The sequence below is a fragment of the Cataglyphis hispanica genome, chromosome 3, assembly GCF_021464435.1.
Source record: "Cataglyphis hispanica isolate Lineage 1 chromosome 3, ULB_Chis1_1.0, whole genome shotgun sequence".
Classification (NCBI taxonomy): domain Eukaryota; kingdom Metazoa; phylum Arthropoda; class Insecta; order Hymenoptera; family Formicidae; genus Cataglyphis; species Cataglyphis hispanica.
The window spans coordinates 11,777,819-11,802,385 of NC_065956.1; the positions used below are offsets into that span (position 1 = coordinate 11,777,819).

At 34.8% G+C, this 24,567-nt stretch overlaps 1 protein-coding gene across 9 annotated transcripts in view; it reads right to left on the reverse strand.

Annotated features, from left to right (window-relative positions):
• The window catches only part of LOC126859263 (RNA binding protein fox-1 homolog 2), a 250,378-nt gene that overhangs the window by 37,020 nt on the left and 188,791 nt on the right, over nucleotides 1-24,567 (reverse strand). For all 9 annotated transcript variants that reach the window (XM_050610362.1, XM_050610366.1, XM_050610361.1 and 6 more), the window contains 2 exons: nucleotides 17,015-17,069; nucleotides 8,004-8,024 (listed from right to left, as the gene is read on the reverse strand). In XM_050610362.1, coding sequence (XP_050466319.1) covers nucleotides 8,004-8,024; nucleotides 17,015-17,069 — 76 coding nt within the window. The remainder of the gene's footprint in view (nucleotides 1-8,003; nucleotides 8,025-17,014; nucleotides 17,070-24,567) is intronic.

Below are 24,567 nucleotides of genomic sequence, written 5' to 3' on the forward strand. Positions count from 1 at the left end.
AGAAAACACGATACTGAAAGTCGCTTCCACAAACTACTTCGCAGCTTGTAATGTATACGTTATGAGTGCACATATGTTTGTTAATCGTACGATACTGCCAGGACGGATTATCATACGTGTGAAATTACAATATAATAAATATGCGTCCGCGTGTACATGTATACGCTGCTGAATGTTTTCGCGTACGTATAATACATGCAGACGCATATTATATGCGTATCGGTATATATAGATATATATATATATATATATATATATATATATATATATATATATATATATGTAATGTATATATAGATATATTCACAGGTGAATCTCATACGAAGGCAAGCCAAGGCCACGACATGAGACGTGCAAATTAAAAAAGATAATAATATTAAAAAAGAAGCAAGTAAAAAATTCTCTCCCAAAACCGCTCCAACCACAACCAAGCACAACCACAGGCAAGATACGGGCCTTTATGTCAACGAGACAGTCATCAACCAGTGAATGTGGCGCATTACCGTGATTATTATATGTAATAGTAACAATTTAAAAAAAAAAAGAATATCTATATATATATATATATATATAAAAATGTATGTATATATATACGTATGAGGTATATACGAAAGGCGGGGTTAATCGACGACGGGGAAGCGAATATATAAAAGAGGAGGGAGGAAAGGGAACATGTAAAACCGGTTGCGCACACCGGATAATCCGATCGGATAATTCGATTAACCGATTCTCGCTAAGCGATTCGCCAACTTCCGTCCACCCTATAGTCATATTCGTGGACGTGAAGGGGAGTCGCGTAGTGGTATTAGTAGTTAACCGAGGTTAACGACGTCGGATGCATCCGGTTCTGACGGTGGTAAAACCCGAGAGAGAGGTCTCGGGCAGGAGAAACGAGGCGGGATTATATTAAAGTAAAGAGAGACGTAGTAATCTCGACGGAACCCCGATTAATCGAGCTGGTGGCGTAAGTGATCAGTATAAATACGTATAGATAGGACAAACACGCAGAACAAGCGCGCATAACACGACGTCGGAGCCGGGATTGGATTAATCGATTAATCTACATTTTAATTATACATGACGAGGATCGTATTTTTTTTTCTTTTTTTTTTCCCTCGTGCGGTCCAAGTGCGGTCAACCCGGTCCGGCGGCGAGACTATGAAGCGACCAAAGTGTTTGCCAAGAAGAGGTTAATAATCATTATATATGACAGAGAACTCTCGCAAGTCATTTATACGGAATTATTGTACGTAACGTAAATTATTGTATACTTCATGCTTTTATATCACTGGACAGATATATAGAGCCCTAAGATTAAAAGCTACCAGGCGAGACTTTCAGATCTTTTCTTAAGGATTCGTCGGGGGTGATTCGGAGATCTCGTGTGACGCGCCTCTCTCTTTTTCTCCGCTCAATATTTCCATTCGAAATCGGACAGATCAATTTTATATATCCATGATACATAATGCATTCTGAAGATAATTAAGCTAATAATATACATTAATTTCAGCTTTTTAATAAACAAAGTCCTCATTTTTTTTTGCGAAATGATTTTTATGCATATAATTCAAAATTCGCATTTAATTTAATCAAGACTGAAGATTTCTTAGCAGAAAGCTAAGATAAAATAAAGAGACGCAAGATCGAGAAAAGAGGCGCGTCCAAGCGGATTCTCGTCCGTTTCATTCGAACATGACATATATTCTAGGCGATTCGCGTAATTCTTGCGTGTTTATCTCATCACTGTTACTCGTTATTCGCTCAATTTCCGCTTTTTTTCAATTTGCTTTTCTTTTCATTCTTTTTTTTTTTTGTTTTTTGTTTTTTTTTTGTTTTTGAAGAAAGCAGGCCGTACCTTTCGACTACTCTCGTTTTCATGGCTTCTTATTTGATTATCGCTCATGTCTTCAGTCTTCAGTGTATCTTCTCTTCGAATTTTTCCATAAGGATCCATTTTGGTCTTTTGCGTTGTCAGGAAGCTGTTTTGGCTGCTTTCTTCCTGATGTCCTGCTGCTGTTCCTGATTCTTTCATGCCGTTGAAGTGTCACAGGGCGTTTCAATCGCAGAAGCGTTTAATCTTGCTCTCTCTTATAGCATATTTATAGAAGATGGATTTTCCATTTTGCTCTCGAATCAGATCATTTATATTCCAGTATATTCAGTAATTTATGTTGAAATAATTTTGTGTATTTCGAAAATCTCGAATCGACGAATTTAATGAAGATTTCCTGTTGACAGACTCGTTTTCATTCTCGCTTCTTCAAACGAAAAGCCCTACGTGACGTTGTGTTCATTTGTCATGCCCCGTGGATGGTCGTTGTAGATTAGAATAACGTAAATGATCGCGTGAAAAGACGATAAAAATCGAGAGAACAGGAAAAATAGAGAACTAAAAGTGAGAAACAACAGCGCTTTTTCGACATTTGCTTCGATCGTAAACGAGTGATGAAGATAATGTACGTGGCATGCAGATATTACAATCGGAAAGTTTAAAAGATTCGATCTCACGGAAAATGTTAGCATCACGCGATGAATTTTCACTGCATCCATAAAAAAGACATTGCATCTACGTTTAATTAATATATTTTTAATTTTCTTTTTATCTCTAAATTTCTGAAATCTTTTAAAAACTTTGATTCTTAGATTAATACTTTTTTATACTATTAGGTAATATTTAATAATATATAATGCAGTTTATATGTACATTTATATAAATTTATGCCTCTTTCTTCATCGCTCGATGCTACATTTTCTTGTTATACGATATCTAATTACAAATGGATGACACGTTCACGATAAAGTTAATTGTAAGCGCGCTAATTAAAAGCTTATAGCATGCATCATCAAAATCGTCGTCATTGGTAAATAAGTATAATTTCGCGTGAGTTAAGTTATGCCTTTTTGTATAAGTGTCTCAGAAACTAGAACAACATAATGATATTGACATAAATGACATTTCATAATTTGGAAATGACGACTCAAATTTTCTCTTATATTTTAAGCTATAAGTTATCGACGTGTGTTTGTAAACATGGGTTTGTAAACGTGGGTTCGCGGAGAAAGTAGAAAGCTCTTAATGTTTAACGGTTCTAGACATTCTATAGAAAATTTATCGTAAAAGTAATGCGATATAAAACTCGAGCAATTCTAGATTTCATATCTACATGTATTTTGCGATTCTCACAATTTGTAATCGCGTGGAGAATGTTGTTGCTTGTACATTCGTTAAGAGAGTGGTCAAAAGTTATTCAATTTGCGCTGAGAAATTCACATGTAATAAACGTCGCAAAGGCAATAAAATCTTCTACATCGAGAGAAGCAAACTTTTTCCCGGCGGCAATATCAATTTTCTTCGCACGTTCCCGACGCGACCGCGACAGCGCGAGTCAAGTAAAAGAATTCTGACACGGCGTAAAATTGGAGGAAAGAACCGGACCGGTTGGGTAACAGAAAAGAAAAGGACAGGACGTAGGAAAGCGGTATGAAATGGAATGAAAATTGTTAGAGAACGCGGAATGTTCCGGGAATTGTGGAGCAGAGTAGTAATATCGTCGCGAGAAGTGCGATATTGGGATAGATAAAGAGACAGAGGAACGGAGCGATCTAGGAAAAGAAGAAAGACACCTCGGCTTCCGGCTTTTCTTCCAATTCCTTCTCTTTCCTGCGTCCCTCTTTTTCGTTATCCCATTGCTAAATTGACGTTCGCACTCGAGTGAATTTCGAGAAAAATAAAAACGAAAGATTCTTTCTTAAAAATGGCTAACACGCGAAATGTTCGGGATAAAAAAGGGCGAAGCAGGACGATTTCAATATTTCCGCGAGCATGATTTTCGAGAGCCGATTCGTGGAGAGTACCAAATGACGACGTTTCGATGAATAAATAGAGAATAGAGCGCGTCGACGCAAATATTCCGACTATTCGCAACGGAAAGTTCAGAGGCGAGATGCTTTTGCGAGAAAATCGGAAAGTGCGCGGAATGAACACGTCGACGGAATGATATGTAGTTAAATAGAAAGAGAAAATTAAAGAGAAAAGCAGATAAAATTATAAAATTATGTGCATTTTTTCAATTATTCTTCAAACTTAAAGCTGCATTTGTAAGCAATTTTACACAATCAAATAAAACTTTTATTTAATAAATTCTTTGTTATCTACTCCGTTTATAACGTTTTTACACAAATTGATATAATTTTGTATATATATATATATATATATTATGTGTATTAAATATTAAATGAAATCTCTTAAATAAATCGTATCTGCTTATTCTCTGATTTTCTCCGACAGATGACAGACACATGCATGATCGTGCAATCGTGAGAATCGGTTTTCGATTAGCTCGTCGATGATGTACGGAAAGTAAAGATTCCTCTTTATTGACTGAGATGTGATAAATCGCTTGTGCGTCGCGCAGATTTGTTTCGGTGAACAGTGACAAGAGCAAGTTGCTCTTGTATCGATTAACGATTTGCTTTGTTGCTATTCGTTTTGCTCCAAGCCTCGATAACACAGTTCTTCTCGAAATATTAATATTGAAATATATTTTGTGTGTGTGTGTGTGTGTGTATTCAATCTAATTTCAATAATATGAAAGATAAAATAATATTCACAGAATCTATCTATAATATATATATATATATATATTAAATTTATGTATACTAAAAAATGCAAATACTTGTCACATTTTATATCTACAGTTTAAAAGTTATAAAAATAGTTAATTTTTTATAATTTTTAAAGGATTTTTTGATTTTCAACAGTATCATCGAGCTTGACGCAAAATTGAAACTACTGTCGATTTCATTGATATATAAGAATAGTTATAATTCGTATAAAATTTACCCATTTGTTTTGCGAAAAACAGCGATTTCTTTCTACTTATCACATACTTGTCACGTTCTTGTTTTCGTTTCATATTAATACCATTTAATTAATTCGTCCCTTTTTGTTGTCTGTCTTTTTCCTTGTCTTACTTTTGAAGTCTAAATTTTTGTTTCCACAAATATACTTCTACGCGTCTTTATGCGATTTTAATCGCTCAAATGTAAACACTTCCATTTGACAATTAACAATATGAGCTAGTCGCTATGCACTAATATGTCTTAACTAATGTGTCTTAATCTATCAATTTATCTCAGTAAAAATCTACTTTCTATGTTTGTAAAGTGGGGCATTATGGCACACCATTGATCAATAGATTGATCAATAGAAGCAAAATATAAATCGCGTCACTCCACATCTACGGCTATTTTATAGCAAATTACCCCAGTTTACTCGTTTGGCGAATAATCGATGTCACGATCTTTGGAATGTCAGTTTAACCCTGTAATAGAGTACAGTCATGCGGTTGCGTAATACTGTTCTACGTCTTCCTACGTGGGATCCTGCAAGTATACGTTTTAACACCAAGCATGACAGAAAAGCGGTCGTTCGCAGCTATAAAAATCACGTAAATATAAAAATACATAGCAGGAAGAACGATGATTGATGCAGATTATACACTTGCAGAATCGCATGAATTTTAATTCTACGTTATGTTTTCTAAACGACATTTAAAGTCTAGCCGTATCTCTTCCATCCTATATGTAAATAATCTACGCGTACGCTAATTATACAAAATATATCTCTAAGGTAAACGCTCACATGATCACTAAAATCAATACCCTGTATCTGTTTGGCACATTTAACTTATATGCTCATAGTATTTTCCGCGTTGCTTTAACAATCGATATTTGTCATTAGACTTTGTGAAAATAACAAATGAGCGAGATAAATGATGCCGATAAATCGATATTTGCCTCTGTAGTCTCGATAAAAACTTCGTACATGTATAAAAAAAAAAAAACTTATATATAATTATCTATCATTAATACTTTATACCCTGTAGTCGTTTCATTAAATCTAAATCTACAAGTTGTTAAGATATTAAGATATCGTTTTTTTTGTCACTAGGCTTTACGTTTGTATATATATTATATACGCGTTGTATGTGTTGAAAAAAAAAATTTACTTAAAGTTACCAAACTATCGAATCAATACATCTATAAAAAAAAAGAAAAAAAAAATTTTTTTGCTATGTTGCTTGTTGTTGCCATTTTAATAGATCAAAAATAGTAACACATTTTTAAATAAGAGCTTCTGTAGTCGGATCGATAAAAATACATACTCAAAACGAGAAATGCATATTCCAATAACGAAAAAACAGAATGTTTCAATAAATTTTGTTATAAAAAAACATAAAAATACTTTTAAAGCTAAATAAAACTATTTTTTCAATTTTTGCTCTTTGTAAAAATGTATAGAGATTCAAAGGAATCTGAAATATAATGTCAAAGTATTATCTCGCGAACTAAATTCTTGTCTGAATTATAATTTCAAAACAATGCAACGTGTAGCAATCAGTTTTCCTCTGGATTTTAATTATTTTGATTCCTAAATTATCGCATTAGGGCGTTAATTTAAAACTTACGCCCTTCATAGCCAATCTTAAGACGATTAAATGCTCTGAATGTTGTTTCACGTGGAGAATAACGCGTGTTACAAAACGTTATATCAGAGTTTACTGAAACTTGATATAAATAATTTAATATAAAATTGTACTTAATTTTCAATAATGATGGATTTCACGATAAATATATAGTCATATCAAAATGTTTTTCATAAAACGACAATGATGTTTTTGTTCAGCATGCTCTGTTGCTTAATTTTTCTTTAAACGTACTTCTCTTCCATTATCATAACTTTATTTTGGTCCCGAGTGCTTTGTTAACGCACTTTTCTCCGCGTGAGTGCAAAACTACTACCCCTCGTAGTTTTCTTACCACAAAGGCGATGATAAGACAGGGGGAACGACTTTGCTTCGGCTCGAAAGGAACAACAAAAATAATTGGTTGTGCAAGAGAAACTTAGGAAGGGCTGAGCATGATACTTCTCTCCCAGATTAAATAAGACAAGTACAAGAAAAAAAAAAAAAAAAAAGATACATAAACATGTGTATGTAACAGGAGAAAGTCTTTAATCCCGAGCTGGCTGAACGACGAGCAATTAGTTGTAGGTAAATAAATATTCTGGATCACCCACCTTGCTTCTGCTGGGATCATCGAGAACCCTATAAAGAAGGGACGCGAAAGATCCCGTTTTCACATGCTCAGCGAGAATTTTGCCGAGCACCCATTTGGGGTCAGTGTTAGACCTGTGTCATCCGAGATCCATAATAATAACCAGAAACGATACACGAGCACCACGCTTTGCATCGTGTCGCTTTCACACGGAGACGCGATTCGAATGAACCGAAACGGCGGTAGATTGAATAATTTTTCCGTAATTTCCGAAAAAATTGCACGTTTTTTTTTTATATGATATAATTATTATTATTAATTAATTTATATCCGTTGTTACTTATTTATCCATGAAAAAATTTGATTAAATTCAAGTCTCTCTATTAACAGAAAAAAAAAATTGAAAAAATTTCAGTATCATTTAATAAACTGTCATACGTAATTTATATAGGGAATTAATTTCGTCAATCAAATAAAAGTTCGACTAGTGTTTGTATAGAATCAGGTTTGTGCAAATCGATATCTTCACGCTATTATTTTTCCGTGAGGAATCATTTTTCTTCCGTCGATTCCGTCCATTCGACGAGCGTCTCTAAAATTTGCGCGAAATAGAATGTATCAATGTAAATGAAAAACAGAGGACCTTGGTCCCTTTTCTGTGTGGCTATACGTGGTTATTCGTTTTGGCTTGGTCGTGGTGTGTGGCGGCTGTTGGAAAGACTTTTAAATAAATACGTTATCTCTCAAAAGTGTTTTTTTCGCGCGATATTCAAGTGTACTGATGATCCGCACGCTCGACAAAGAGCGCGACGGCCGTGTGTCTCATTGTCGTCATTGTCGTTGCCTGATTGGTCGTTGCCTTCAGGAGAAGCCGTGACAGTTTTCACGGAACTCGAAGTAGAGATTCAGCAGTGCCGGCTCTGGCACGTCATGGAAGCACCTACCCTCGGGCCATTGTACGCACACTGCAACAAACAAAAAAAAAAACACACATTACATTGTATTTCGCGTCCTATCTTAATGAAGAAAAAAAAATATCTATGCAACATTTCATTTTGCAATTATAGCGGCGTTTTTCGATTCATTATCGACGCCAAGCCCTTATCAGAGCCCTCAACGATGAAGCTATCGCATTTGTCGCACGATCGGCGAAGATAATTAATGGAGTATTTAACGACATTCGCAATTATATAACCTGACGTAATATGTTAACGAAGTATATGTGTACATATACATGTATATGTATGTATAGGAGACAGACGATTATTTGAATTAAACCGAAAATATACCATGTCACCGTTATTAGTTTGCTAGCTACGAACGCAATTAAATATTTCATCGTAAAGAAAAATAACGCATTCGATGTATTTTAGCGTTATATTTTATTTTTGTCGTACATACATGATGCCAACACAATCTTGTGTAATTGAATATAAATTGTAAATTATATTTTAGCAATTCTTATATTTATTTTTTCAGAGAGAATTATATAACTTACTATGGATAATATAGCAAGCGTGATAAGACTGTAATAATATTAATATCAATTTAAATTGAATCAAGCAATTTAATGAACAATTTTTGTACAACTGTGTAATTAAAACATTTGTCTTTATTGTGCGCAACAACAAAGTTGCAGTAATTCGCTGGACATGGTTGATTGATTGCTAAAGATTGTCTTAAGACTTAGAGAGATCGCGCCCGTATGCCCTAAATTAGTCATTCTTTTCAAAGCGAGCAAAAACTTTGCTGTGAAATTCTTTTTAACAATAATTTATTGTTAAATCAAAATGATAATAAATAAGTTGTTAATATATATTATATAATATATTTTTACTTGGGTAATTACTTATAGATACAGAATATCTTTTACCTGAAATATTGATAATATCATCGGATAATACCGTATGAATGTGCTCGTTTCTATTATTATAGTAATATATTTAAAGTCAGTCTTCTCTCACAAGATAAATGAAGAGTATATATTACTGGAATGGAAAATAGATTTTACATTCGAAGAAATACTAATTGGCCGCGGGAACTATGTAACAAGAAGATTTTGGTTCTGGTCGAACGGACGCAAGACTATCGACAGCACATTTTCCATCATCTTATAAAACCTGAGATTGCAATTTTCTTTCGAGAGGCGCGTGTATACTCTTCGATTTTGTTACCGCCGAGAGATGAATAAGACGGGGAAAGTTTGATACTTAGGGCGTGATTTATGGTGCACTTTTTACGAGATTATGCGCATAGAAATGTGCTTTAAAATCAAATCACACTTCACGGACTCAGAAATATGCGTTTGTACGAGTCACAACATTTTTCCCCTTTATATTAGACAAAAGATTAGGCGAAAATTTACGAACTCTTATTAAAGTTTCCTCACATTCTACGCGCATCAATTATAAAGTACTTTCATTAAATCCATTTCTAATTAATTGGTAACTTAATACCATCGAATAATTAATTGTGAAACGGATCAATATTATCAATCTCTTCATAGGCGGTTTATCGAGAGAATCGATACGCTCATTATTATTTGAATAAAGGAATAAGCAGATAAAACAATGTTTTCCATAAATATAGAATACGAATTACGTAATATCAATATGAATATAAAACATTCGAATAAATATACAATACAACACACGCGCATATTTAAAATCATAAAGTTATCTTATATATAATTTCGCACAATTTTCTTTTCTGCTTTTCTCTTTATACATCAAGTTTCAAGACATCGCATCCTCCGATGGAGATCGGTCCACCAACCGTGTTTAAGCACGACGATACCTTAATGACGCATGATCTACGTGCGCGTAATGGGATGCGATTTTGCCAAGCACGCCCGTGGCTCTGACGAATACCAACGGCAGAATTGATCGCGCGATTGCGTGCCATGCGGTTGTATCTCTGGCAAAGCAGCTGTAATGAAACGGAAGGTGGCGAATTACTCGCCCTTCGTCCTCGGAACCCCCTCCCTGTCGCCCGCCAGATCCACCATCGTTTCTATCGTGTTCTTCTCAACGACGAATATACAGCTGGTGTGGTATCATGGGTCGCGATGATCCATAAGCGGGATGATACCGGATGCGATGTCTGTCCCCTGTTAGTTCCCTCGCGGACGCACATGTCTAATGATTGGTATCAACCCCGATTTTCGCCAGATTCGCGAAGCTAGCGTGATATAAATGATGATTGAAGCGGAAATGAACGATCGGATGGCGGCCCTTTGATAGCAAATTTTACTCGTCTTTGATATAGCTGGATAATGACTGGAAGGATGTAACGATTATCACGGTAGTCGTGCTTATTGATAAAGAAAAATCTGAATTTACATATAAATTTAGACTCGACAGAGCGATAAAAATATTTGTGTAAATTTGCATAAGCTATATTTTTTATGTAGCTTTTTCGTTTAGATTAGAATCACAGACATTGCAAATGCAAGCGCGCACTTTTGCTCCTCCATTTTTAATTAAAATTTTATGATTTAATTAAATTAAATATATATATATATATATATATTTTACATTAAATTTAACACGTATACCGCGTTCTTTAAAATAAAATTTATTTTTAAACATATAATATAAGAAACCCTATGTATGTATATATATATATATATATATATATATATATATATATATATATATATATATATAATATATTCGTATACGCTTTTCATTTTTGATCTTTAAAAAATCGTCCTAATAATGTCCACTATTTAGAGACTACAATACATATTCTCAGTTCGGAAAAATTTTGAAAATAAAATAATCCGCGAAAAAACAAGATTAATCTACAACAATTTAAGCTTAAATTTCTTTGAAAATGTTATTGTACGCAACTAATATAATATATTTCTACGATCCAAGTAGAAGAGCAAATGGTCAATATCTACGGAACAAAAAGCAAAAAGAGAAATGATTGATAGACTAACGACGTTGTTTTTTCAAGAATGTTGCTATATCTTGCGCGAATCTTGCTATATCTTATTGCGCCACCAGAATTCTACTCCTTCTCTGATTTCACGTGAAATCTTCCCTTAGTTTCACGACAAGACGTGAAATATGTGTAAAATAGAAATGTCGAAGAATTATTTCTTTCGATCATAATTATTTTATAAATTCCTCAGTATATGTATTCTTATATATTCATCCGGTGTTTACGCAAGAAGGTCTTGCGCAGTTACGCCAATTTATATTCACATTTGCATGCACTTAATACTGTTAAATATTTATTTATTTGTAGACATATACAGAATATATAGAAAACAAAGAAATCTCTACACTTTTTCGTCCCATCTTTATTCCAATTTTCGCGCGATATTTCGATATATCAGGTCAACACATCTTTAGACAGGGCTGCGAGATCCACGAAAATAAACGTGCCCTCGTTCCACTTTTATAAAAACTACCTTATAAGATGCGATTTCTTCGTCGATTTATTTATCGAGCGCAACCGACAATGATGCCCGATTTGCATAAAACTTATCGGATCTGCGGGCATGCGCATCGAAAATATATCATGCAAATATTACACAAACACGTTGCGCCGTGGCGCGTGAAATTCTCGTTTCTCCCTTTTGTACGCTTTCCGTTGTTCCGCGAATTTCTCGCGCGAAAATGCCGGCGCGCATATAAAACATGCTGTAATTCTATTAAATCCCGTTTCCGGTATTAACTATCCAGCGCGACGATAACGGCTACCGAGAGATCTCTCCCATCGCGCGCGATGGGAAGAAAAACAAAATTTTTTAATAAAACGAAGCCCTGCGCGGGTCGATCAAACTTTGTCGTTCTATTTCTCGCGCTATCGTTCTATTTTTTTCACGCTACTTCTCCATCGGCATCGGCCGACTTTGCAACGCAAGCGAGAAAACGAAAACGGAAAGTTCGTGAAAAGAATGTGCGATTCAGACGCAATTGAATACGTAATTGATTCTTTTCTCGTTGAAAGTATTCCTGGATTTTAAGAAAGTAAAAAACCGAATGTCGATTAGATAACAATGAATCTATTAACAAACGAGACAAAAGAATCTCCACACACAATTTTGGCCGAAATAAAAATCTTTTCCACAGAATATATTTTATCTCATCTCACAAATAAAATAATAAATATGTAAGAAAGAAAAAAGAATATTAATAATAATATGATATATCAAACTCTAAATCATCGGTGATAACAATGAAAATTGCGCATGAAGGAAAGAAGGAAAGAGTTGTGATTTTAAGACGAACAATTTTGCAAAAGCAAAAAAGTTTGCGATAAAGAGCAAAGTTAGGAAAAAAAATTTTTTTCTTCGCGAAAGTCAGATATTACGTGCGTTATTTCGATGTGTGTTGCGGTGCACTTTTTCTTGCACGAGGAGAGGCTATGTAAGACGGCGGTTCGCTTCGGAAAAAAAAAAGAGGCATGTAACGACTCGTGAGAGAAACGAAAGAGGAAACGAAGGAACGAGAAAATGTATGCATGTCGTGCTACGGGGTGTTATTTACGCGACAATTAATGAGCACAGCGAGACTCTACGTAAATTATAAGTATCAGGTAGCATACATACATACCGATATTCTCACGGAATCAGCGAACGAAGAAGACAACGAGCGGAAGCGTATCCGTAAAACGCGACCGGTTGCGCGAAGGAACGACCGCTTGCTAAGTGACGGAAGTGAAGATAAAGCACGGAAATATGGGTGTAATCGTGGCGAATGTTCTCCATGATGGCTCGCATTTCAGATGTAAAAAAAAAAAATCATAAAATTCTGTCGCCATGCTTTTGCTGTATAATAAATAAAGATGTTAATTTAATGCAGCAAAATGCGGAAAAAACATTCTCAAAACGTGAGAGAGAATATATATATATATATATTATATATCAGAGGAAATTATATTGTATGATATTCAAGATGATTCTTTTTAATAAAAAAAATTCTTTTCTAAATTAAAAATTATAATAATGTTCAGTAATTTTTTTTTTTTTTAATTAATTTAGGGAAATCACATAAGGAAAATTAAAGCAGAGCCGTTAAAATTGTCGAGCTCCTGAATTTTCTATGTACCGCTTAAGAGCCCAGAGACCGTGTATCGCCGCTTAAGAGAAAGTAGGACGGACGAGGGCAAGTGTGCAATTTTTATGACTCGGCTCTGTAAATCCTGTCGATCCGAGACATATACAGGGGTGGAAAAACATATACTAGTGGCGAAAAACGGGTCGACGGGGTTGAGTCGCGCAGCTCTTTTTCGCTCAGTCTCCTTTCAACGTTATTTATACAGGTGGTGCATTTACAGAGAAGTAGAGGAAGAAGAAAAAGCCCATATGACCAGAGCGAAATAAATTTGCAGACAGAAGCGGCATACTCGGTACATTGCACACGTTGGATAATGAGAAATTCCATAGAGAGTGCAATAGTATTAAAATTACTTTATATCTTAAAAGGATAAAAATATGTTGCAGATGACGCAATTATGTGCGTTCTATTTCGAGAGAATTCGAATTGAGCTGCTTTTATTAAAGTCATTAATCAATGCTTAAATATTCAAATCCCTTTCTATATTCGAGTAAGATAGAAATAATGACTTATTTTCGAAGATACATGACTTTCGAGTGAAGATTAATAGCTGTATAATGAGGCGAATTGCCGTACCTATATTTGCCGCCCAACAAGTTCCTATAATTAGAAACGTCCTACTTTTGCAATAGAATTGTAGTGCATATATTTTACTTGGTATTCTATATTATAATAATATCGTGATGTATCAATTATTTCTAAACTTTGGCTATAATCAAAAGTTTAAAAAAATTCGTTATGAATATATATTATATAATGTATATGTTATATAAATTATATTAAATTATATGGACTTTCATATCGAATGACACAAGTAGAAGTCATTTGTATATGTTATGTATTAATCGCCTCTTATAAAAAAAAAAATGGCATAATGAGAAATCTAATCGCACACGCACTCAATTCACTTATATCGGCTCCGAATCTAGGCGTGCATACATTTTCCTTTCGGTATTATTAGCATCTGAATGCGCACGGTTAAAGTTCGCGGAATAAAACTTAAATGTCGTTTTTATCTCACTCACGTCTTATACAGACCTTCCAGTTGTAAGACGTAAGAAAAATTCGCGCAAAGCGCCTTTCACGTCGATTAATGTCTCTATTATGTACAGCAATTCTTTTCAAGAGTCTCCTTGAATTTAACCACGATATTACTTCGTGTAGAAAAGTAAAAAACAGAATTAACTCATTAAATTTTCTTTTCATCGTCGATGAAATCAGATTGAAATCAGAATTCCAAATTTTCAAAAAAAATACCAGAATATCAATTGCTGACGCACTGTCGAAATTACGATACTATCGAATGTAGAGAGGCGAGAGGCGTCTCGGCCATTCCACACTCCATCGACAGTTGTCGCGAATCGCGGTTATTAGAGGCGTCGTACACGGGCAACGTGTGCACCTGCAAGCGCCAAATGGACCGAATTGATCTTAACGTCTCTCCGGCCGCACGCTGAGGGCGCGAGCCTTAGCATTCCGATAATTGCATGTCGCGTGCGTGGGTACGAATTAAACCTCAGGCGTACAGACCATCACTCGATAGAGAGAACATTCATCTATCGATGTTGACGAGAATCACTCCAGCCGCAAAGTCCCGTTTGATTCGCGATTAAATCGTGACGATTCAGATTCGCGAGATGCAAATGCATAAGCTGTAACGTAATTGAACGCATGTATGAATAATCCGATATATAATAGATATTTTTATAATTTTAATTAAGAGATTCGCGCGCGTAATTATGTTTATTGTAGAAATTATAATTTGATTTAAGCTCAATAAATAACGACGATATTTTGATGTGCTGTTGAAAGATCTATTTGAGAAATTTATAGAAAGAGAAGAATTTAATGACACATTAATTAAAATAGATATCTGTTTGTAAGTTCGTCGTATTTGTCCTTCTACGCAAGTTTGAGCGGAATCATGAATGCGGTTATAATTAGAGACGTCAATTGCGCGACACCGCCGTCATTCGGCGTTCTGCGAATTCGAATCCCTTGACAAGAATTGTGTTCACGTTAGGAAATACTTGGCAACGCCCGTACGATCGTTATTACCGTTTCAAGTATCGATTATTTATAACCATGTGCACGCGTGCGACTAGCTTGGCTGTTTTGAGTAGAAAGTTTCCTCAGTAGAAGAAATCCACATCAATCTCGGCTGATTCTCCTGATTAAAGCAAGTTCAAAATGTGAGATATTTAGCTGAATCGTGTCAAGTATAATAAAAATTTCTGTCTAAAATTATATATTATTATTACTCGTAAGTTTATTGACACTTTTCTATTATGTATTTGGATATATGACCCATTTTTCTAATTTTTTTTTTTTTTTTTTGTTAGAATACTTTTTAATTACATGTCATTATTAAACGCGATAATTGTGTTAAATAAAGATCTTTGCAAAGATTATTAATTGCGACCCAGAAATATTTGCTGGATTGAAGGACCTCATAAAGTATAATCGGCAAAGAGCCTATTGGAGCAGTCGCTTGGTTACGTAATGCCACATATTTGCAATGTGTTCTCTTCCCAGTTGATAGCCCATCGAGTAAGCCAGATTAAGCCGCAATTTAAATCGGGCGAAAAATATGAAGGACCGAAATGAGGTTAAATTTGGTTTAAAAACGCTTTTGCTGTGTGTTCGTAAGAGATGTGCGCACAATGTAAAATTAAACAAAATAAAAATATTTTATACATTCTTTCTCTTTCTCTCTCTTTTGTTAAAAACTTAATGCAAAATAATTAAAATTCTTACAAATATAACTTTACTCTTAAACTCTGACGTATTGATTTTTAAAATAATATAAAACTTTATTTCCCTCACACATTGTAGAAAATAACTTATGCTTAAGATTCCATATGTAAATATGTGCACATATTTTTTTCCGATATTCTTCAAATTTGAATTTCAGATTTACGTACCTAAAAAAAATGTATTCTTGAAATAGAAAATAAGTTAAATATTTGTGTATGTAATATTTATATATATATATAAAATCGCCCGGAATATTTTTGTCCGCCCACACTAAGCAAATTTCACACCCGGATGCGTATGATAAAAGAGAAACGGAAAAGAAAATTGTGGAATTTAAAGGGCTATGCGCGAGATTTCTTTCCTCTTATTTTGCAATATAAGGGAGGACTCTTTTACATCTTTACATTCTTACGGCAAAGTCGGGAACGAGCAGCGCGAACGCAGAAAATGTATATTTCCCGCGGAAATAATCTTCGGAAAAATATACGCGCTCGACGTTTGTACAGCATAAATCGTATATGATAGAAATGATATACGGGGCTCTATATTTTTTTATTATTTCATACGATGGACTACACCGTGCGAGAGTAATACCCCGCGCGATCGACCATTTCACCAACCACTTTCGAAAGAACGGTCGTATTTTTCTATCGCGAGTTTCTACTGCGTTTCATGAAACTTCAATTTCACGCATCAAATATCCGCGAGCATAATTTTCTCGCGCGCATACACGTGAATATTACATACATAATCGGAATATAATCTTACGTTTGAAGAGAGAAGACTGTCTAAGTTTTTCGGCTCAAAATGTTTCAGTTGTACGATATTTTTAAAAGTAATTAAAAGCACGAATAAAATCATTTAAATTTTAGTTCCTATCATAAACCTTATCCTAAGAATCTTGCAATCTTTTTTTTCGTAATATTTCTATCTCCGATGTTTCTCCTTACAATATATGCGTAAAATCCGCTAATCTGATGCGCAACACGCTATATAGGATGTTTAAGCTCTAATGGAACTCTGTCGCAGTGCTCGGGGTGTTCAAGTGCTAAAGGGCTCGAGAGAAAGTTCCAAAGAGCGAAAGTTATCTGAGAGATAAAAGGGATAAGAAAGTTTTGACTTACCGTTCGGCACCGTCGGCGGCTTTTTCGTCTGTACCCTCGCTGTTGCGTTGTTCACCTGTCAAATTATAAGAAGAAGCACATATTAGAACAACCGAAACTTCTTTCCAATTCACGAGAGATTTCTATCTATTATCGTTCAACTTTCGAGAATCGCGCGTGGTTATATTTATCATCGTCTTTTTAGGTCACATTTCGAGTCTTTAAAAAAAAAAAAGAAAAAAAAAAATCGCTTTATATATGACAATCATAATATATATGAAAAAAAAATTTTAAACTTGTTATTATTGATGACCAATAAAATTTTAAGTGTGAAAATATCACGATTTGATAAAAGATAATTTTTAGCAGTGAAATATTTATGTAGATGAAACAGCTTCCATTAAAGTACAAACGTAATAATTATTAGCCGAAATAATGAAATAAAGTGTAATTATATAAAAGCGGCGCAATCATGATGGAAGTATATATCTGAATTGAATAAAATTTAGGAAACTTTGACAATTTTACGGGGCCACGCGCGAATCCTGTAATCAAATATGCGTCGTTCGATGCAGATTCGCATTTGCGCAATTTGGCAACAATTTGTATTGCGGCTCTGAACGTGTTTATCGTGAAATTTTTAAATTGCCTTAAAATGCGATAATTATACCTCTGCATACCTCTGCATCGTACACGAACCAATTATGAGCAATATTTAACAAACAGAATTAAAAATTGTATACGATTGCACGTTCCTTCCAATTATATTTCTCGCTTTGATCGATTTTTAAATAAATTGTCTACATATCAAATTCTTTGTGATCATAGTTTCACTTTATATCGGTTACACAGATTGCGTATGTCACACGCTGACATATCTCGGTAAGCATTCTGAGCGTGCAAACGCAACAAGTTTTCACTTGAATTTAGATATTTCTTTTTTCTAAATTTGACTTCTGATACGTGAATTTGCAATCAATAATTCATTAATCAATTTATCAATTTAGAAAATAAGACAAGATTTTTATAATTTTAATAAAATATGTATGCAGAATTTTTTCGTACCAAATTCACGTATCCATACACTTTGCGTCCAAATTCAAGGAACATTATTCTAAGCGTTAGTAAACACACATACACACACACAAATATATATATATATATAACAAGATGTAAAAATCTTTAAAAAAAAAAAAAAAAAGTCTTTTACAGCTTCCAACTTGCAAAATAATATTGATCAATATAAGATAAATTCGATTAAAAATTAAAATAAAGGTTTAATCAAAATAAATAGGTATGATTGTCAACTCAAACAACAAATATATTGTCAATATATTTTACGTAAGATTGATATTTATCGCAATACATATTTATCGCAATTGTTTTTCAGCAAAACAGAAAGATACCAGAAAATAACTTATATTTAACATTACATTATTTTAGAAGTTAGAAACTGCAAAAACTTTGACGGTCGACGAATTTAACGCTTCGATAACAATCAATCATTTGCTATTCAGTAATCTCTTCATTATTCACCTTATATCTATTTATCGCTTTTTAATAAACGTTACAATGTTGTACATTATTACTGTATCGATCTGCGAATTAAATACCGACAATAAAAACATTTTTAATCACTGAATCGCGCGCCGTAACTATGCGACAAATGCGCACAATACGTGTATAAATAACGCGCGAACAATTCTCGCATTTAATCTCGTCGACCTGCAAAGAGAGCTTTACATGCGCGTCAATTGTCGAGGGAGAGGGTGAGCGCGACAACGCGGTTAAATAAAAGTCAACCCGACATGTCGAAGGACGCAACTAATTTCTTTTATTACACGGATATCAATTACGCGAGACAGTTAAATGAAAACAATCAAAAAGAAGAAATAGAAAGGAACCGATTGTCGCGTCTGTCAAACTTCTTCCCTCTCCCTCTTTCTCTCTTTTCTCCTTCATGAGAGGAAAACAATGGCAAGTCTTCCGGTAGATTTCCGATTATTTCCATTTCGCTCAAGTACTTTCGCGTCTGGCAAAAAAAGACGAGTTTCCGCGGGTGGATCGCAACTTGTTTCGTTCTTTATCGAACGCTTCGCTTACCATGGACCCTTCCGTTTCACTTTTTCTTCTACCTACCTGCCTACCTACCGATCTACACCCGCCTTTTCGTTTTTCTGCCCCATTTTGCGTCCACTTCAGCAAGGGTAGAGAAGAATTCTGTCGAGACACAAAAGGTTTGCGATATCGTAACGTATCGTATATCGTTTCTACCTTTGAAACAGCACGAAACTGCATGCCGATTCAGCACATATATTTTCCGACCGAGGCTAATTCAGACTTATTGAATCTTTTTTTTTTTTCTTTAGTTATATTTTATAACGATGCTTTTCATCAAAAGTAGTCATACAAATGTGCAATCAATTAATTATTATAAAAAAAAATTATAAAAAATAGAATATATATATCTTGATAATTCAGATAAGTAAATATCATAGTCTACAAAAATAATATAAATCAAAACAGGAAAATTTCTGTAATCACTACTTGTTCATTTTATGTTGGTATATTACTTAAGTCATATATGATATATATTATTTATAAATCATTTTTGTCGTCAATTTACCTATTAATTACATTATTTTATTATTTAAATGTCTCGAAATAGAATTTCGCATGTTTGGGAATTTTTTAGACATCAGGAAATGCAATGTTCTTCGCAGCTGTGATTGATAAATAAAATATTGATGTGCCGCGACAGGAAACGGATCTTGAACAGCGTACTCTCGACTCTCACGAGGATTGTGAATTACGAGGCTTTATCCAAGGCCAATCACGTCTGTGGCGCATCAAGTCGAGCAATTTGCATTTTACGATCTTGTTTGCAGCAACGAGGATTTGCTACTGACAATCGTGTATATCTAGCGTAGAATTAAACGAACATTGTTAGTAAAGAATATAAAGACTGACAATGGGATCATTTCAAATATACGAAAGTTTACGTAATAAAGTAACTTTATCTCATTTCTTCTAAAAATAATAAATAATTATTATTATAAAACGAATTGTGCTATAAAATCCTTAGAAGGAATTATTTTATTATCTAGATGTTGTTGAATACATAATACATAATACTATCGTAGCAATTATTTTTAAATGCTTGTAAATGCATATCAGACATTAAAATATATATGCGTTTTAATAATTGTGTGTGTGTGTGTGTGTGTTGCTGCACGCTGTTCTGCGATACGATTTAACAAGATAAACTGCACAATTTTTTTTTCCGATTTAGAAACATCGCTTAGCAAAATATATTTGAGTATTTTTCAACATACAGCATAAACTTAAAAAAAGAAAAATTTATTCTCTTCCTGTTCACATGAGTATCGTTATACGTGTAGGGGATGCTGCGAGATGCAACAGATGCAGAAACTATGCGGGCTTGCACTTTAACGAATAAACAAACGAGCGAAACGCGAGTGGACGTTTGAGAATCAATCCCGGTCGATAATAAACAAGCGTGTCCACGCGTGAGCTGCCTTGCTCTGACAAACAACTGCAGCACGATGCGACGGACGAATTTTTGTTTGCCGCGTTCGAGAATCAGCATTCACCGCGTCCAACCGACGGAAAGCATCGCACACAGCCCGATTGTTTTGTAAATTATATCAATGGATATTAATGACACCAAGCCGAAACCGACAGGCAATTTCAATTTGGATTGAGTGTCGTCTCTCGCCTCCTTATATATAAATAAACAGAGATGATACACATTTCGACAAAGTGTCATGTATGATCATTGTTGATTCGAAATTGTACCAAATGCAATAACAAGATGAGATTATCAAATAATTGCGGTTAAAAATCATCATTACGATATTTTCTTAAATATAATATAGGTGAAGAGACTCTGTGTGTGTGTGTCGAAACTTTGCGGTTATATAAAGTAGGCCATTATTTTTATCGAGAGTTGCCAATTTTATTATTGAAAGTATCAAAGTTAATATTAGCATATTAATTTAGATATATATATAAGTATATTTATGCTGAGTATATTTTAACATAAAAGTACAGAGATCGATATCTCATTATATCTGGTTCTCGCTTTTTTTTGAAACATCTCATTTGAATGTGCGAAAGAGACTCTAAAGAGACAGTTTCGATCTTATCTTTGATTTTATTAATACGGCATGGAAAAAATTATGAATGCAGGTCGCAATATAATATGCAAACCACAGGGTTGCGATGAAAAAATTCGTTTCGGCAGCCTTGTCACGAGTCTATCTTTATGGAATACTGTGCCGTCTAAAATTATGCATAAATCAATATTATAATAAACTCCTCCGCAGAATGCATTGATCAATGTCATCACATATTTGGCTCTGAATACTACTTTGTAATGCTACATGCAATTTTTTATTAAAATATATGTGTGTAAGTAATATATATACAAGAAATTGCAATATATTTTATCTCTAAATAAAAAAATTATATATAATTGCAGATTGAACTTTTTCAATATAAAACAACTCAATATATTTGTAATACGTTTTAGATAAAATTTAAAATTTAATGATGTAAAAAATAGTAAAGCTGCAAAAATTTTTATAATATTTTTGATTAAGTTCTCTCAGAAACTATTACATAATGCAATTGATTGCGAGCATTGGACGGATAAAGGCAAAATGATTGCATTAATCAAGACCCGAGTACAAGAGCGATCGGCATTCAAAGGATCTAACAATCGACGCGATTCTCCTCGAGCAACTCCCGCCTGGAGAGAATCCGCGAATTTCCCGAGCACTTATGTCATTCCTCGGGAGTAACAGGAGGGGCTCGCCCGGGGAAGATTCGACCTTAGACTTAGGGAGCTGCTAGCGATCGAATGAGCGAAATGGCACTTTGGAAATTTCACGTAACCTCGTTTGCCTTCGACGAGCGGACATCTACATAAATTTGACTTGCTAAAGCCGAAAACTCGACCACCGACCAACGACTGGGGGGGCTGACCGTTCGTGGATGGTAGTAGGGTAGTACCTGTCGTTAATACCGGAAGCGATGTACGTAACCTATGACCCCACCCGCCGTCGCTTCTACTAGGTCATGTTAGGATCGTGCGGCGAAATGTACGAGGTAATCGAAATCCTGCCCTCTCTCTTCCGTCCATTTTGTTTGCTTACTAACTCGATGCCCATGCTATACGATGACCTTAATGGTAGACGAGTCGCCTCTCCTCTGCTTCATCATGCTGAACTAAAAATTTTTCTTTTCAGCTAAAAATTTTGATTCGCTTGAATCAATCGCACGTTACACGCTGCTCTTTTAAATATTTTCCGAGCAATGCAACTTGCGCATATCTATGGCTTCTTGTTTATGCGACGCTCTTTCCATTGATATAATCGAGCGTCTTTTCCTATTTTTTTTTTCTTAGGCATACTTTTTTTATTTTCAAAATTATAATTTTTTAAATTCTTTCCTTAAAGACACTTCATTATAAAAATATTGAAAAAAATTAAGTTCATATAAAAAATTCACTCTCTTTTATTTATTTATAGATTTTAATTTAACTATCGTAAATATCGTAAAAGTATGAGAGAACAACAAGTTTTGTTTGTATAGCTCAAACATTAGATGTAATTGAAAAGTTGAAAAAAAATTTCTTCATTTTATTTACTTTTGAATTTTGACCGGCGGTTGAATACTCAAAGTTACAGAATCGCACATGGAAATGCTCTTTCCCTCAGATCCGTTTGCGGGACACATATGAATTTTTCATGCACGATTTAATCATCGATTCGCCTCTACTAGCGCTATATATGCACGTTACCGCGTAAGACATCGCTTCTACCCCAACGACTGATGTTGTCGTCGTCAGTGACCTGACCCTGAGAATGTCCACTACTCCTTTGCATCTTCAGGAAGAGCTTTTTCCGACTTGCAGCCGCGACCATAGTCGGTTCGCCAAGGCCGAGCTCGTTAAATTGCATTCACGTGCGGCAACTATAACTTTTGATCGTGACATTGATGTGTATATATATATATATATATAAAAGCTCTTCGATATCTTAAAAATCTTCATATCTTCTTCACGTTGCATGATACGTCACATAAAATATTTTTCTTGCAAATTATATGTAAATAATAAATTACGCATAAAAATGAGATAAATGACGCTCTTGCACGTAAAGTAAACTGTACTTAAATTTTTCTCGATCATTTGTAAATTGTAGTGCACATATAACTTGCATGCACGTTAGAGTCATTACTCGATAACAACACGTCAAAATAATATTCGTTCGTCATTTCATTACTTATGTATTCAAATTTATTGCATTTCTTGAGACGCACACGCGTCAAAAGCATCCTGAGAAATTTCTCGGGCTCTCTTTTGTACATCGCAGGGTATTTATTTATTCGTCCTCGCTTTCTCCGTATCTCTTTTTACCTGCCCTGTCTATTTTACATAAATCGTCTTACGACATTAGCATTGTCATTATCCCTTCTCGCGACTTCGACGGAATGTCAGCTTTGTGCTAAGAGTATATAAGAGCTTTTCTTTCGATTTCTTGTCGTTTTCCTAGCAATTCTTGCTCGTTAATCCGCATTCTTCGTCCACCACCGGATCGATGTAATTTCAGTCTTCCGCAACCTTTATGTCATTTGTCATGGCGAGCGATGAATCGCACTGGATTATGTATTCGCGAGGTTGTTCCTTAGATCCTACTAGCTGAATTGCCATAAGCGCTTATCACCGGACTCGATCGACTCGCTCAAACGTTCTCTGTGGATTTTCCACACGACACGCGACGCTTTTTCCGCGCTATCGACGGGGATCTATGCTTCTTATCAGAGACGAATGTTGGCAAAAAAAGTGATATCTCGAAATAACAACATAGATCGGAAAAAGATCATTTTCCTTTAGTATCTTATATTTGTCAATCAAAAGAAAAAAAAAAAAAGCAGCAGCGAAAATTTCATCACAGGTAATCTAAGAAAATTCCATTGTACGTGTTCAGTTTTCCAAAACACTTCAATTCCACGAAATGCGATTATGATGAAAGTTCATGAGTTGCCGCATCGCGAGATATCCCTCGGATCTAACTCGATCCTGTAAGGATCACAACTCGTTTATGAAAAATATACCGCTCGGATAAAAAAATAAGAAAAAATGCGAAAGACGGAGAGCCGATGCAAGACAAGAATAAAGACGCAGTCGAGCTTTTAAAGATATAAGAAGTCAACGCTCGGGACAAGACGACGATAACAAAAGGTACTCGTTAAAATAATGAGACATTGGATGCGATATTTGCTGGTGTCGCGAGCATCTTGCTTCCCATTAGATCGTCACGGCAACCTCTTTAAACGCATCTCTAAATGTGCGATGATTTCTGCGCGAACGTCGTATCCTTCGATACTCCTCGAACTACTATCGAAAGTCATCTCCCCTTCCTTTTCTTCCGGAATTTGTGTCTTAACCTTTCTCGGTGCAAAAGACGTAGACAGAGATAACGGAGCAAGATAAAAAGACAGATCTGAAATCGATAAATGAACTTGTCGATGTGATGCAAAGCGCG